General features: G+C 45.7%; 1 protein-coding gene across 4 annotated transcripts in view; it reads left to right on the forward strand.

Moving 5' to 3' along the window:
• Positions 1–14,263, forward strand: part of Slc41a2 (solute carrier family 41 member 2) — a 67,422-nt gene extending 53,159 nt beyond the window's left edge. For 2 of the 4 annotated variants that reach the window (XM_051206215.1, XM_051206216.1), the window contains exons 9-11: positions 2,594–2,725; positions 4,184–4,332; positions 13,723–14,262. In XM_051206215.1, the coding sequence (XP_051062172.1) occupies positions 2,594–2,725; positions 4,184–4,332; positions 13,723–13,908 (467 nt within the window). In that variant the 3' untranslated portion in view covers positions 13,909–14,262. Of the gene's footprint in view, positions 1–2,593; positions 2,726–4,183; positions 4,333–13,722 lie in introns of all 4 variants that reach the window. The other 2 variants (XM_051206214.1, XM_051206217.1) reach the window with 2 other exon arrangements.
• The last annotated feature ends 3,110 nt before the right edge of the window (positions 14,264–17,373 follow it).

Raw genomic sequence — 17,373 nt, forward strand, 5'->3', positions numbered from 1 at the left:
TGTTGGATTTGATTTGCTAATAGTTCAGAATGGAAGTTATTAATGATATTCCTGTAATATCTATTAGTAGAATAGTGGTGAATTCTGTTCATTGCCCTGTGTTTATATGTTGGGCTGCTTTATCTTCTAATGTTTAGCTCTGTGTATCTGGGGGCAGTTTGTTCACAGGGGAGCAGTGCAGACACTGATCTCCTGGGAGCTGGAGCTTTGGAGGCTGCGGACCAGTTATGTGGGGTCCCCGCAAGAACAGTGTGCACGCTGAGAGCCACCTCTGCAGCTTACTGGTTATCTGTGAGGCAGGGTCTTACCCTGCAGCTGAGGAAGGCTGGCAGAACCCAGCGGGTCACAGGCTCCCTGCGCCTGTGCTGGGTCACAAGAGGCGTGAGTGGCTGCATGTGCTCCCTCCCATCCGGGTGTTGAAATGTGAGCCTCCTCTCTTGTTCATTTGTTCAGAGCTGCAGCTCCTTCTGGTCTACTTTTTGTTGTGTTCTCTCTCTTGCAGAATTGTCTTCTTCTGAATACGTTTTAAAGCTGTGAGCTCACCATCACTGATATGGCAGGCTTCGTCTGTATAAGTAGAAGCAGTGCCCCAGTTTCAAAGGATTGCTCTGTATGCCTCCCTCACAGTTCAGTGGTTTTGTTTTTCAGACAGGGTTTCTCTGTAGCTTTAGAGCCTGTCCTGGAACCCGCTCTGTAGACCAGCCTGGCCTCGAACTCACAGAGATCCTCCAGCCTCTGCCTCCCGAGTGCTGGGATTAAAGGTGTGCGCCACCAGCACCCTGTGTGTTTTATTTTTATTAAATTGATTGCTTTCTCACTCCCTGGTGATCTCTTCTTTGACCTGTGGGTTACTTAGAAGTATACTGTTTACTTTTGAATTAGCCAGGCAGGGGAATCTCGATGTCCATTTCCTGTGCCTGGAGAGCCCTTTAGATGTTTCAGACTGGAGACTTGTCTGCAGCCTCGGGCACTTTGGAAAGTGTCTGGTGGTGTTGAGTGTCAAAGTATTTTCAGTACTTTTCTCAGCTGTCAGCTCCGGCTGGACACTGAAACTGCTCCTTAGGTTTTCTTAGCATTATGTGTATCTGGCACATGTTTTTTCGTATTTTAACTCATCTGTGTTTCATCATTTATTGTGTGTTATATACCCTTCCCCCAATGGATTCTTTACTGTGTCAGCCATAGTTATTTTATAATCCTTGTCAAATAATTTCAGTACTGGGATCTGGGCATTTGGGATGCCAGCATTTGGGAGGTAGACCAGGAGTTCAAGGTCATAGCAAGCTCAGGGCCAGCCTGAACTACAAGAGGCCCTGTCTCAAACTGCAAATGATGGAGAACAATAACAATTATTATCTCAACCCCTATAGTTTTATTAAATGCTTGGCATTGAATATGAAAGACCACTGGGAACTGAGATAAATATTACTTGTGCCTAGAAACGAGCAGCTCTTTGCTTGTTGCGTGAGGTTAGGACAGTCCTTGCGCTGCGGCTCCTTCAGTATTTTGGCTTGATTTTCTTCATCTGTGGGCCCCTGCCACTGAGTTGGTGTGGCTGCCTGTGGATGGCATGAACAGACTTCCTCTGTGGCGACATGCTGATGCTTTCCCTCTTCCTGTTGCAAGGGTTCTCTTACTTTACCTCATCTGCATAGCTACACCTGGTCCTGAGAGTTGAGGCATACTTTTTCTCCTCCTCTGTTGGCAATCAAACCTCCAGGTGGGTCTTGATCGGAAGAGCCTCCAGCAGCTGTCAGCCATTACTCCCGTGGCAACAGTGCCTGGGGCCGGGCAATGGAGCGTTTGCTCCCCGTCACAGGTGGCCTGACTTTCTAAGAGAGGTTTGGTGTGGCTCCAGGTCTGGGAGTGGTTAGGTTAAGATGGTCCCAGGCTCTTTAGTCTCAGACCCTCCCTTGGTCTGCCTCAGAAGCACCATTTGAACACCTTTGAAACAAATATGGAGTCCTGTAGGCTCCTCTAGGGGCTGTGCTGGGCCACATGCAGGGTTAAGAATTGGGAATTTGCTTTAGCTTTCTTCTTATTTGCTCTGGTCTCTTCCTCACTGACTGCAGATGGAGAGAGAATTCGGAGTGTCCTTGTCACCTTGGAATTCATTTCCTACCTCGGCATTAACTCTGCTGCCTCTCAGTCATGGGGAGGCTGTTTGTAGGTTGGAAGGGGGACTTTGCTGAGTAATTTTATTCAGCTCCTAATTCATTTTCTGTGTGAGTTGAGACGGTATCAAGCCTGTCAATTTGAATACATGACACTTATTTTTCTCTCATTAAGGTGACAAACATAAATACCTTGGTACCTAGATTTGTGAAATGATTGCAAGAATGATTTTTAAAAATTACCCATTCAGGTCTACTTTCTCGTCAGACAGCTAATCAGATTTGAAAATAATGAAGGCTTTTTTTTTTTTTTTTTTATAATAATGATTTTTGGGTTATCTCTTTGAACATTAAAGAAGCCAACATTTCAGGAAGAGTTTGTCTCTTTGACTGAGACTGTGACAGGAAAGGACTTGCTCTGTTGGGATTGATGAAGTTGTTTAAGTAAAAGGTAACCCTGTTTTTTCTCAATGTCTCAGGTATCGGTGGCAATTTGGTGGCCATTCAGGCTAGCAGGATCTCTACCTACCTCCATTTGCATAGCATCCCTGGAGAATTGCCGGAAGAGCCCAAAGGTTGTTCCTACCCGTTTAGGACGTTCTTTGGTTCAGGTAGGTGTGTGTGGGTTTTGCCAGGACCGTACCCTGCTGAGATCTGGACAGGCAATATTTGTTGAATTGATATTCTGTGAATGTTGTGCTGAGCTAATCTCAGGGAACAAAGACCTTTGGTGTCCCTAAGTCTGTGTTTGCACTTTTTATTCCTGTCTCTGTTGGTTGTGAGCCTAGCCTTTTCTCTCCAGCACTGGGGAGGCAGAGGCAGGCAGATCTGAGTTTGAGGCCAGCCTGGTCTATAGTGCAAGTTTCAGGTCAGCCAGGGATACATAGAGAGACTCTGTCTCTAAAAAAGAAAGAAAAGACAGAAAGAATGAGGAACCCTACGCACAAACTCAAAGGACAACGGAGATTCCTTCCAGTCCTGCCGCTTTTGGACTCTTTAAAATGTGGGTTCGGGGCATTAGGAGACAGCCCAGTGACGGGAAACAATGAGGTCATTATTTCGTTGCTTCCTATGCATGGGTGTTGACCTGTACGTGTGTCTGTGCACCATTTGCATGCCTGGTGCTCCCAGGGGCTGCGGGGGGACATCAGGACTGCAGGTATAGGAGGTTGGGAGTCACCACATGAGTCCTGACAGCCCTGGTCCTCTGGAAGAGCAGTCAGTGCTCTTAACCACTGAGCACTCAAGCCTCTGCTTGTAATATCAGTGAAGGATAATAAAAGGAGACACAAAATTGGCATTCCGTTTCCCTCCTGTTTTCATGACACTATTGTTCTTCAAAACGAGGTTTGTTTTGTTTTGTTTTGTTTCGTTTCCCTGACACACGGTTTCTGTGTGCGCAGCCCTGGCTGTCCTGGAACTCACTCCGTAGACCAGGCTGGCCTTGAACTCAGAGATCTGCCTGCCTCTGCCTCCCAAGTGGCCGGGATCAAAGGTGTGTACCACCAACACTGCCTGGCTGAAGACAGTATTTAAACAGCTGTTTTTGTTTTGTTTTTTTTTTTTTTTACTTTAACAACATTAAAGGTATGCATTATAGTAAATGTACGCATTTTAAAAATTAAATAGTACCAAAAGGTTCTACTCCTAGGGGAATTCCCAAGAATTAAGTGACTTGTAAGTAAGTGAACTTCACTCTTATCAGTTGAGCTGATGTGACGCTGTGAGCTGTAGTAATGAGAAAGTTACCTTCAGTTTACTATTTTGTTTCTCTGTCTGCCTGGGGGGGGTGGGGGGGTGGGGGCTTGAACTCCAGGTGCTGCTGCCTCAGCTTCTGGAGTACTGGGGTTGCAGACATCCAGGGTTGTCCTCTGACTCCGTGACATGGATTACCATGCCCACTTTATAGGTTTACTTTATTTTTCCACCAGTACAGGGGTTGTACCTTGTGAGTGCTAGACCAGCAACCTTCCGCTAGGCTGGCCTCCCGCTGAGCCTCACTCCCCCCCCCCCCCCCAGATGCAGCCTTCAAATGTGATTTCTAATGCCCTTTGCCTTTCGTGTTACAGGAGTGAACAATAAGTCTGCGCAAGTTCTTCTGCTCCTAGTGGTTCCGGGCCACTTGATTTTCCTCTACACAATTCACCTGATGAAGAGCGGCCACACCTCTCTGACTATAGTCTTCGTTGTCGTGTACCTACTTGCTGCCGTGCTACAGGTGAGAGTGAAATCTGACCCCTTCTGCTCAGATTGCCGGGAAACTGTCTCGATGGGCTTCTACAGTACACAGCATAGTTCCCGCTTTAGGAGTCAACTGAGGCCTTTGCATCGGCTTGATCTAAACCCCGGCCACTTCTGGCACAAAGAACCTTTGGGTTGCCTGGGTTTCCCGGCACCCTTTGTTGATCACCCCGCTCTCTTTGACACATCTTCCAATAGATTCTTGAAGCAGGGAAAGGAAGCACATCTTGGGCTCTGACTAGTATCTTACCCTACTTTTTATATCAATAGGCTGGTTGTACTTTTCTTTTGGAATTCTGGAGTCATGCTTTACTGTCGTCTAGCGGTTGGTATTGCCAGTGAGAATAGGTGCCATCCATTCCCGACTCTGTTGTGTGAACTTGTTTTTTTTTTTTTTTGTCTGTTTGGGTTCACAAGTGTTTGTGTGAATGAGTGCGGGCTGGCCCCTCTTCAGAACTCAGGCCTGCCCAGTCTCCACCGCACTGAACTTCCACAGGAGAGCAAAGGCTTCCTCCTCACATACTTCCAAAACTCTGCACGAATGCAGCATGGTGCAGTTTGTCTGCGATGCTTGGGAGCCCAAGGGGCACGTTTGTAGCCTTGTCTCTTCTTGGAAACTAAGGACTGTCGCAGGTCAAGAATGGCTGCAGAGTACCGGAAGTCACGATCTATCTAGCCGGGCTTGGGTCTTTCACAGTTTGTCTTACATATTCCCTTTAAAACTTTATAATTACACTTATTTACCTATTTGTATGATGTATGTGTGTATGTGTGAGTATGCAGTGTGTGTGTGTGGTGTGTGTACGTGTGTGTCTGTGTGTGTGTGTATGTGAGTGAGAGAGAGAGAGAGAGAGAGAGAGAGAGAGAGAGAAATACTTACTTGCAAGAGTCCTCTCATTCTACCGTTTAGGTAATCAAGAGTGAACTCAGTATAAAAGTCTCATTGCTTCATGTGTGTGAATAGACACATGTGTGTCGTGATGCATGTGTGGGTCAGAAGGTCCTCACCTGCCACCTTGTTTGCCACAGCCCACAGCATGTCTGTCTCCTGCAGGCTTTGTGTGGGCTCTGGGGCCTGAAGTCAGGTACTCATCACTGTCTGGCTTCACACACTGAGTCATCTCTCCAGACCTTCACAAAGGATTCTTGTTTGCCTTTTCCGATAGCCTTAGGGCACATCAACCCGAGAACCTTTTAAAATATTCAGCTTGAGGATATTTAGGCCACATGGGTCATTGTTTCTGGATTCAGTTACTTGAAAGACCATTTGTGGTTAGGGATTTTTCTTAGGGATGATTTTTTTTTCTCTATGTATTTAAATCTCCCTCTTCTTCTTGAGGAAAAGCTTACTTCTTGCACAGGGGTTTTAGTTTTAGTCCTCGAATCTTCTATTAGATGCCCCACCTGGGAAGTCTTTGTTTTTACCTTCTGCCTGGCCACTGTACCCTGTGCTGCTGTCAAAAGTTAATTAATTAATTAAAGTGATATGGAAGTGTATGCCGAATAAACCCTTTCCTTCATACAAAAACAAAAAATAAAAACCTAGATGACTCCTCAGGCCACTGGAGAGGCAGAGAACACCTATGGCTGGGTATGGTTTGTGCTCAGCGAAGCAGCCTGCTCCAGACCCTTTAGGGACCTTCACCTTAGGGACCTGTGGCCTCAGCCTGCCCGTGTCCCTCCCTCTGAGGCCCATGAGAGTTTTCTTGTCAGCTCAGTGATGCATTTAAAATGAAAATTCCAAAATTTTCTGAACATTTGAAGTTGTTCCTAATGACTGAGTTGTTTGCAATGCTGCCAAAAAGTTGGGCAAAAAGTTGTGTCCCTGGATTGGGAGGGGTGTGTGGTTGTGTGGTGTATTAATCTACAGGAAGAAGCCTTTCTTTTCCCAGCTGTCCTCAGCCTGTGTTCAGCAGAGCTGAGGTGGGATGGGAGGGCGGTATGGCCTTTGGAGTTTCACAGCCTCAGTTGGCTATCATTCTCAATCGCTGTCTGACCAGAAAAGTCTCTTCAACCTTTCTCCATCCCAGTTTCCCACCTGGAGAAACCCCTCTCAGATAATTCCCACCACACTCCTCAGCAAAGGACGTCAAATGTTAGCACCCCTCACCTCCAAATCTCACAAATACAACTCAGATGAGAATGAATATCAGTAGACCAAACTCCTGCTGAATGATAACCCTGGATTATTCCCGGACATTAAATACCAGATTTCAGCGGTGGTTTCCAGCCTGGAGGCCTAACTAGAGGAGGCTGTTTCATTGGGGAACGAATTCAACCTTTGCAAAGCTCAGTTAGGAAGAACTGTCGTCATTTCTATTTATGAGGGTTATCTGTGTCATATTCCACTCATCTTTGTTCACACAATGCACAGGGCTGCCATTGGCAGCCACAGAGTTAAAGAAATGCTAATGTCAGCCAGTGTTGATCTGAGCTCAAAGGAGGGGCCGTCCTAGAAAGTCAACAGCGTCCAAAGCAAATAGATACTCTTGTGCTTACATATTTATTTAAATTCCAGACAGTACGTTTCTAAGCTGCATAATTAACCGGGGCTACAAAGTTGCCTTTTCAGAAGGCATATTTACCCAGAGCAGTTATGCATATTTCATCGAGAGTAGACGATGTTGAAACACAGTGCAGCCTTGCTTTGGACTCTGAAGTGGAAAGTATTTGTTCCTTAATCAATGATTTAATTTTCAGGCAAACCATGTTGCAGTAAGAAGGCTCCCACACCATGATTTTCATAATTTACGCCCAGAGGTCCAAGGGAACACTAATATATTTTGATAACTTTACAAATGAAGTTTTAAAAATGTACACCTGTTTGAACATTAAGTCATTGTAACATCTTTAAAAAAGAATCATGTAAGAAATTGACTCTGTGGCATGAGAATATGGAAGAGGAAACAGAAAGGACGTGGAGACTGTTGTGTGTGGCACGCATGACAGCGTGTGTGGCACGTATGACAGCAATCTCCTTCCTTTTTAGTTTACCAGGAACACGCTATGAAGGCAAGTCTGGCCATTTTAAAAGAGAGGCTCAGAGGTAAAAGGTCACAGCGCTCACCAGTGTTAGGAACCAGTGTTTGCTGGTTTGTTCGGATTACCTTTTAAATGAAACTCGTGGATTCTGAGCCGTTGGTGTTGACAGTGCAAGTGTTTGTGGAATACTAACTAGGAACCACGCAGTGGTGTTTAGTCCCACATAGCATCTCGAGCCATACTGCAGCCAGCCCCGCGAGGTCGGTGACGATGGCTTATTTTAGAGGTTGGGGCAATGAAGACTTGTGGAGAGCAGCAGGTATCCAGTGTGTGGCCTCTTTAACATACTTGCCTGCTTGGTACCTCCAGGGTTCTGCAGACATGCAGACTCCTTGCAGGATGCCCCTTAGTAAAGGGCTCTTCTCTTGCAGCCCTGGTCAGGGACTTGTAAGGGACAGATCGCATTTACTACTCAGCTCTAGCAACCCTGAAGTTAGGGGAAGCAAGTATTTCAGAGTGATAAATAAAAACACACCATATCAGTGCCACCCACCCACCACCTCCTAGCCCATTTCATTCCTCTCTAGTGCTCTTCAGAACCATAACTTGTCATCGTCCTAACGTAGCCACGCCGTTACTTTTCCCATTTGGAAGCTGTATTGAAGTGTTGATAGTGTTCAGGGCTTTCTGTTGCTATTTATGTAATGCTCTTGAGACAGAGCTGTGGAGCCTGCTCTTTCTCATTCACTTCAGATTCTGTCTGATATGCACGTGTGTGGCCGGAGACTTCATGCAGCCATCCTCACCCAGGTCACGTGCCACTCTCCGTCTGGTGAGGGTTCTCGCTCACCTCTTAGGACACTCCTGAAGGGATTTCTCTGGCCTTCCACACGTATCCCAAGGGTTTGCTCTTGATCCTTTGGAACACCTGGGGCCCTGAGATCCTAAGAGCCGGTTCCTTAGCAGTGAAGTTTGTCCTTCTACCCATTGTTTCTGTGTGGGGTCTGCATACCAGTGCACACAGACTGTCCTCCAGGAAGTGAGCCAGGTCTAGCCTGTGACTCGGTGGGGAGGGTCCCCAGCTGACAAATGGCTTGGGTTTATGACTATGAGTTTGAGTCTCATTCAGCCTGTACGCTGGGTGTTTGTATCTTACCAGGAAAAAAAAAAAAAACAAAAAACCCTTCAGATAAACACCTTATCACCCCCAATTTTGTTCTTGTTGCTTATTTTTTTGAGACAGGGCTTCTCTGTTTAACAGTCAGGCTTCCTTGGAACTCGCTCTGTAGACCAGGCTGGCCTTGAACTCACAGAGACCCACCTACCTCTGCCTCCTCTTCAGGGCCTCCCTGATCACCTCGGCACTGGTTTTCATGCCTTGGTTTCTCCTGCTCAGCGGGCGTCTTCCATGGCCATTTTTCCCCTGTGTTTAATAAAGATCCACTTTCTTCCATATTACAGATGTTTTATACTCAGCTGGCAGTGTGTGGCCCAGGGCAACCGTGAGTGTGGTCAGCAGTAGCCCTTGGTTTCCCAGCGCTAACGAGCTGCTGGTCTTGGGTAGTTTTCTTACACTCTGTCTGCTTTAATTTTCTCCCATGCCAAAGAAGGATAATATCCCATTCTGTGTTATAGAAACGGTCTGAGAATGAAATCAGCTCGCGTGTAGTGGGCCTCTTTGAAAGCCACATGGTCCCATTACTGGCCATTCAAAAGACAGTGTTTGCTATTATTGTGGTTTACATTTGATTTTTTTCCCACGAGATGAGCATGAAATGGAATACACAAATTAAAACACTGTATTCCGTTTCATGCTCATCTCACAGGGAAAACCAAAATGGCCTGTGTCCCTTGTTATTAGAGAGGCCTAGCATGTGGCGTACTGGCTTTTGCGTTTCCTTTCTCCCCTGTTGTATTATTTTTCTTACGAACTGTAGGGATTCTCAGTAGTCTCCCAAAATATGCTGAACACTAATTCGTTGTCAGTTAAATGAGAGGCAGAGGCATTCTACAAGCCTGGGGCAAGACTTTCATTTATTGAACTACAGAAGTAGTTAGTAGTTAGTAAGTTATTCACTCAATGCATGTTTTATTTATGAATTCACTGCCAAATAAAGATCGGGATGATACTCTCTTATATTTCCTTATAGAGATTTTCTTTATATTCATTTTACTTACAGATTCTGTTGAGGTGTAGGGGAAGAAAATAAAAGTATCTACTTTCTTTCCTTTTGTTGTTGTTGTTTGTTTTTATCTTGAGACAGGGTTTCTCTGTGGCTTTGGAGCCTGACTTGGAACTCGCTCTGCAGACCAGGCTGGCTTCAAACTCAATGGTGGGGCTCCCTCTGCCTCTGGCTCCCGGGTGCTGAGGTTAAAGGCGTGGGCCTCTGCTGCTGGGTTCGCTTTTGTCAGAGGTAGTAGCGTTTGGCCCAGGGTCTTCTGTGCAGCCCGGCAGTCATGATTCTCTTGCCTCCCACACACACGAGGCTTAGCTATTTCCTTTTTCTATCACGTTCTTCTGTAAATTGCCAGACATTGGATCCCTGAGGCTCTGTGGGTTGCTTCTTCTCTGTGACAACTGCGTAGCTGTTTAAACCTCTGGGCCAGTTTTCCCACGTGAATCCTAGCAGTGATAAAATGTAAGGATTGAAAAGTAGACTAAAAGGAAGATAAGGAATGAGTGGAGTTGTGTTCCAATAAAACTTTATTTACACAAGTAGGTGACAGGTTGAATTGGTCTTCGGAGCTATCATTGCCAATGCTTGCTTTAGACCAGGGATTCATAAACCTTTTCTGTTTGTGACCTTTTTAGTCTCCTAAGAATTTTTATGTGATGTTGATTATTAAGTCAACAGAAGTCTTTCCATTGTTTCCTCGATTTTTACATTTTCACTTGCAATTTCTTCACTCGTCCAGTGGTCATTTAGAAGATGTTGCTCGCTGTGTGTGGGTGTGTATGTATGTGTGTGTGTGTGTGTGAATGTGTGTGTGAATGTGTGTGAGTGTGTGTGTGTGTGTGTATGTGAGCGTGTGTGCATGTGTGTGTGTGTGTGTGTGAGTGTGTGTGTGTGCTTCAACCTCATCTGTTGGTCTGTAATTGTATTCCATTGTTGTCTGAGAAGACATTCAACATCATTTCAGCTTTAAAATTCATTGGAACTTGCTATTTAGTCTGCTGTATGACGTGTCCTGGGAGACGTGTGTGCTGATGAGCAGAACACACTGTGTTGAGCAACACAGGCTACACATGAGACTTACTTAGCATTTGCTGTCCTGTCCGCCCCCAGTGTTTGTCTGTCGGTTTTCTTTCCCGGTTGTCTGTCCATTGAAGAAAGTGGGGTGTCAGAGTCCCATTGTTACTGGGTTAGAGTCTCTCCCTTGTATCTAATAATATGTGCTTTACGCATTTGGGTGGGTCGTTTGGAGGGTGTGTGTGTGTGTCTACAGTTTCTATGTCTGTGCTGAGTCAGTCCTTCCTTAACTGATGGCGTTCTTTGTCTCATTGATTATGTCCTTTGAGGTCTGCTGTGTCTGCTGGGGATCCCTACTCCTGTCCCATATTGGTTTCCATTTGTGTGTCCTTTGTGGTTTCCAACCTCCTTTGAGTTTTCTTGTAGGCAGTATATAGCGGTCATTTAGCCAATCTGTTTATTTTTATTGAACTCAAGGCTATTGTTAATAATCATGAACCCATTATTGTTTCACTAATTGTACACTGCTTACTACACATGACTTCTTTATGATTTAGTAATTTTCTGTTTTGCTGGGGTTAAATCCCTCTTCTAGTGAATTTTGTAATATGTATTTCATGACAGATTCTTAAGTATTTCTTGCACAGCTGACCTGGGAGTGCTGAGGTTCCTCAGGTCCTGCTTCTGTGACTTCATTTCTCCAGACCTGGAAGGATAATTGTGCTGGGTATACCATTCTTGCTCGGCAGGGCATCTTTTTTCTTTTATTATTTTGCCTGCATTATCTCATTCTCTCACATCTCATTTGGCCTGTAAGCTTTCTTCTAAGAGCTCTACAGCAAGCACCGGCTGTCAGGCTAATAGACCTTTGCTTTTACTTTTTTGGAGATTTACTGTTTGCACTACGCTGTTGATATTTTGACTACAATGCCCTTGATGATGATCGGTTTTGTTTGTCTAGTTAGAGACTTTTGAGCATCCTGAGTCTTGGAAAACTGGGGGCCTCTCCAGCCATCGCTCTGTGAAGCAGGCTGTTGTTACTGTCTTTCCTGTGCGTGTGTCTGTTTGAAAGGAGGGTGCGCACACGCTGCAGCGTGTGTGAGTCAGAGGAATCTTTGTACCACTGCTTCTCCTCCAACCTTTGCCTGGGTTCCAAGGGCTGAACTCAGTGGTCAGGCTTGCAGCGACAAACACTGCCCCTGCTCAGCCATCTCACCAGCCTGCAGTATTTAATAATACGTTTCCACTTTTCTTTACTTTCCAGAATTACTGGGATGCTAGTATTTGTTTGCTAACAGTCTCCCTTAACTGTGCTCTGCCTGTCTTTCTAGCTACTTAATTCTAAAAGCTCTGTTTGTATTGGTTTGTTGTGGGCATATTCTCTTTTATTTTTCATTTCGTTGATTGAGGTTTTTATTTCTAAGGGGCTCCCCCCCCCTCCTGTCTTTTCTGAATTGTTTTTCTCATTTCTTTATATTGTTGATCTCTCGCCTCTTGCATCTTGAACTAGGTTTTGTTAGGAATGCTACTTTGAGTTCTTTCCAGCACCTCTGAGGTTTCCCACAGTCTGAGATCATTTCTAGAGAACCGAGTTCTCCTTTGCGTTCCTGGTTGGTGTCTGTGCAGCTGGTGCATGTGTCTCTTCTGATCTTGTGAAAGACCCTCCGTACGTAGGAAAGGATGTTTATGTTTAGAGGGGACATCAAATGCCAGTTAGCGTGGTCACAGACACCCCACCAGCGTGCATTTTCTCCCTCTAACTGATGCCACCATGGTTGTGACTGCGATCTCAGCCTTAAGAAAGCTGTGTGACCTTGCAGTGAGGGTGAATGTCCAGAGGTGTCTTCAGGCTCTACAGAGTCTGGCTGCAACGACACTTTGGTGGCAGCTGCTGCTTCAGTCTTGGTGGGAGTAGAATGTGGAGAGGCCTGTCTTCAGGTTCTTCAGGGCGAGTGCAGGACCCCCAGGTGTAAGGAGTAAGGTTTTCCCTCCCACCGCCGGTCTTGTCCCGCCACCGTACCAAACCGAGACTCTGTATTTGATATAATTCTGTTGGCCAGGTACTAGCTTCTTATCGGCTAGCTCTGTCTTAATTATTAACCCATTTCTATGTATTTCCACGTGGTCTTACCAGGAAGAGGCAGCTGGCAGTTCTGCCTTCTCCAGACTCTCCATCTTGACTCCTCCTTACTACTTCCTCTTTCCTCCTTGTCTCCTAGTCCCTCCTATCTTGCTTTCCTATTGGCCAGCAGTGCTTTATTCATTAACCAGTATGAGAAACATATTTACAGAATGGCATCTCCCATCATGCCTGGGACTGTGGCAAGGCTGTCACAGTTCTGGTGACACAGGGTGGTGCTAAGGCACGGACTATGGAGGCTTTGGAACATGAAGGAGATTCTCCATGGGTCCTGCTGTGTGGCCATTGGTGCTGATGTTGATGGGCAGGGAAGGAGTCTCCCTAATTCCTTTGGGGCCATAGGAGGCCTTGAACTCATTCCATGACCTATGAACTCATAGCAATCATTCCTCGTCTCTCAAATTCCAAATCCTATAGCACCTAAGTTCAAGATTCTGATATTCTCTGCTTCCTGCACACTCAGAACAGAGTGTCTGCACTCGCTTTATGTGATTGCCTGGCAGCCTTGGCCAGGGGAGCATCAACCTCACTCATAGCAGCAGGGCCCATAGCCTCGCTGGCAGAAGTCAAGGGCATCTGGCTTTCACCCCCAGGATCTTGTCTCTTGGATTTGGATAAGCCCCCCTCCTTCCTGGTAAAGGGGTCAGAGCCAGAATGGAAGCACTTGACCATTGTAAGCCAAGACAGAGATTGGTACTGTATGTGTTTTCCAGAGACAGTGCATGTGACAGGTGTGATGCTGTAAGCATCTCAGGACCCCACGCCTTTTTTGGGAGGAAAAAATTACATTCCTGGATAGGTGGTGGCGGTGATGCACGCCTTTAATCCCAGTATTTGGGAGGCATAGGCAGGCAGATCTCTGTGAGTTTGAGGCCAGCCTGGTCTACAGAGCTAGTTCCAGGACAGGCTCCAAAGCTACACAGGGAAGCTACTCTTTTCAAGCATGGTCCTTGACCTGGACTGTTCCCTCCAGAAACAAGCAGTTCAGGCTTGTGACGGTGGTCAGGGCAGGGAGACACAGGCAGCAGCGGTCACCTCTGAAAATTTCTTGCAGGTGTTCACCTTGCTGTGGATTGCTGACTGGATGGTCCATCGCTTCTGGAGGAAGGGGAAAGACCCAGACAGTTTCTCCATCCCGTACCTGACAGCGCTGGGTGACTTGCTTGGGACAGCTCTGCTGGCCCTAAGTTTCCATTTTCTCTGGCTTATTGGAGACCGCGATGGAGATGTTGGGGACTAAGGATCCTAGAAGCTGTTGCAGGGTCACCCAGGAGGAGAACACAAGGCAGCCACTGCTGCCCTTCCCCAAAGCTCTGAATCTGTCATGTGACTTTGCCGGGCTAGTCTGCGGTTCACCCTGACTCCATAAATGGCCTTAATGTACTTTTTAAGGAATTTGTGTTGAAACACGACTTGTGCTGCTTTTTGTAGAATAAATAATTTGACACAGACATAGATACAAGGTCACACTCTAAAATTAATTAGGAAAGAATCTAGGATGTTTACAATGGATAATTTTGAAACCACAAATCTAGCAGAAATATACTTTATTATTAGGGTTATCATGCAAGGTTGGAGGCAAGGAGCTTTAGCCTTCTTTGTCTTACAGCTGTGTCATACTACAAAGAATGCTGTGATGTGAAAGGTGCCAGCCAAGCAGCCCCGAGTATTCATTAACCCTCTTCCATGGGAGCTAAGGCTGCCAACCACTTATTCCTAAGACCATGCAACGCACTCTGCTGAGCATGATGACACACTGACTCACTCTTGTCTAAAACTTACCTGTGCCAATGTTCGTTTAATTTCAGTTCTCAGCAGGTAACCCTTGAAGTAGTTTTTTTGTCTGCAGAGAAGGGGTTCACCGTGCGCCCCAGCAGGCCTTCCTCTTGCTTTGGTCCCTTCTTCCTGGCTGAACGCACCGGGGCATTTTGCTCATCGTGTTGAAAGATATAGATCTGAGTTAGAGAATAGTCATCAAAGCAGAAGATCAGTTCAGCTGCGTTTGTGGGCACAAGATGGTGTGTGTGTGTGTGTGTGTGTGTGTGTGTGTGTGTGTGTGTGTGTGTGTGTGTGTGTCTGTGCGTGCGCGCGCGCCTGTGTGCCTGTGCATGTGCATGCGTGCTTGTGTGTCCATGTGCGAATGTGTGTGTGCATTCATGTATGTATTAGTGTGCACATGTTTGTGCACATACATGTGTGTATTTGCGTGTGTTTCTGTGTGTGTGTGTGAAGACAGAGAGAGACACACAGAGAGTCAGGCAGATTTCTTTGTCTAAAATAAGTACCATTTAATATAACACAGACCTAAGACTTGGGAACAGTAGCTGGCTCTGTTACTCTATAGGACGCCCTACCTGGCAGTTGTCCCTCCAAAGGAGAAGTGTGTCTCCTCAGTTAGCATCTCATCACGGGCTTCATCTATAATGACCATCTCACACACGTGGCTGTATTTCTCAAATATTTTTCTGAAACTCTGGCCAGTATCCTACACAGCTGCCCGGCACCTGGCTATTCACTTGGAAGCACTTTAGATCACTTAGCGCTTAGGAAAACTTGAGTGCAATCTTTGAAGACCGTTAAATATTTAATAATTTAACCTGTGGAGGGAATAAAATGTACATGGCATTGATTGTCATGATGTTTGTGTTGTGTAACTAGCAGATGGTTTGTAAATGTACTGAGGAAGTATTCTCATTAAAGACTTTATGGAGGTTGTGGTTTAGAGTTATATATTTTTGCTTATTTTTAAACTTCATTCAATTCTTCTGCCTTATACTTAAGCTTTGAAGGCATAGTGTGCACTAATTACGGGATCTCTCCTGTAAAGAGGTACAGTGTCACCGAGTGACTGTTCAGACAAAATAAGCATAAAGTTTATGTGGATGAATATTTAGTTTCAAAGATTATTTTATGTTTTATAAAATTAATAGTACCTTCCGTTTTATTTTTAAAGTATTTGTGAATTTGGGTTTTGCATTGGGCTGTATGTTCTTTTGAGACAGCCCTGCTTTGGTACCTCAGGCTAAGTGTAAACTTGAGATCTGTCTGCCTTAGCCACTGGGATTCGTTTTCCTTAACTCAGAAGAGTGCAGACTCAGCCCCGGTGCTAGCGGGTATTAGCGCTGGCCAGTGCTAGCGTCAGGCTGTGTGCTACACCTTCCAAAGCACACTGAATACCAATAGCGTTGTCTTACGTGGATCGAATGGAGACTCCTGTCTGTGCTTTATAGCTGGGGACTTGGGGATGCAGAGAAGTGACATTTTTAAGATTGCACGGCTGTCAAAAGTGGCCAGACTGTTTTAGACCAATGTACTTTGTTATGCATATCTGTGCCTCCCCACAACTGCATGAAGTGTGTCCACCTAGTCAGTTACCTGAGAGGAAATGCAGTCCAGTGTTACTAGACGTCCAGATTGCTAGCAGGGACATCTCCACCTAAGGTATCCTGGTGGTCAGCACAGCCAATTCCGAGCTATTCCTGTTCCTAAGGTCAGAGAGACTGTAAATGAAATAATGAGTATTTTACTTATAAAATATTCTCCATTTTATAATGAAGACTTTAGGCTGAAGAGCAACGCCTCTTTTCTTTGGTTGTTGTTGTTTTCTGTTTCTTGAGACAGGGTTTCTCTTTGTCGCCCTGGCTGTCCTCGAACTCACAGAGATCCTCCTGCCTCTGCTGCCCCTGCTCCCCACTGCCCAGCACTGGGATTAAAGGTGTGTGCCACCTCTGTCTGGTGACACCTCATTTCTGACAGCAACTGTCCTAGACCTACTGTGCCCCAGGAGGATACCAGTGATTGATGCTCAGCCTTTGTCAGATCAGTAAAACACCTCAGATGCATGTAATGGGCATGTTTTCTCTAAAAACAACTGCAGATCTTTGAAAGTCTTCGTGTAAGTATGTAAATTTTATTTACCCATAAATGTTATTATCAGTCTTAGGTAAACTAACAGTATTTTTATACCACTCAAAACCCAACTTTCCAAAAACTCCTTTTCCACTAATTTACCAGGCACATTATACACACAGCTAAATAAATCATTTTTTTTTTTTATTCTTGACCACCCCCCTTCTTTTGAAATTTCCAAAGTTTCTTAGGAGCTAATAGAATAGAAACTCATGGTGGGGTATCTTGTGGAGGCATCAGAAAACCTCACACCAAATGAGTCTTGTAAACGGCTCCCATTGCTGGGGTGGGACCTTCCTTCCCTGTGTCCAAGGGGTAGTCTGCCCGCCGACAGCGGGCTCTGGCACCCTGGAATTGTGTAAACCCAAGTCAAAATAAATAAAATGCGAGATGCACTTCCTTGTGCTGCCGTGGTTTCTTTTTAAATTACCCTGTCAGCTACAGAAGGTGGAACATGTCTGGAAGTGCCCCAGAAGGGTCCAGGTGGTCTGCCCAGTCTCTCCCTGTTTATGGGACACAGTGACCAGGCTTTGGTGACAGCCACACATCCAGTCCACTGCTCCACCGTGCTCTTCCCTGCATTGTCCAGAGCCCTGGGGTCCATCAGTCCCTTCCAGATTGAACAGAGCTAGCTGTCTCTCTGTCTCTCCATTTGTCTCTCTCTGTCTCTCTGCCCTGGTGTTTGTGTCTGTCTCTGCTTCCCCCCCCCCACTCCCCACCCCCGACTGGCTCTGGCTCTGCGGGGTGGTATGGGGTTATTTTCTCTCATCAGTTTTTTTTTGTTTTGTTTTGTTTT

This window comes from Phodopus roborovskii, unplaced genomic scaffold (assembly GCF_943737965.1).
Source record: "Phodopus roborovskii unplaced genomic scaffold, PHOROB, whole genome shotgun sequence".
NCBI lineage: Eukaryota > Metazoa > Chordata > Mammalia > Rodentia > Cricetidae > Phodopus > Phodopus roborovskii.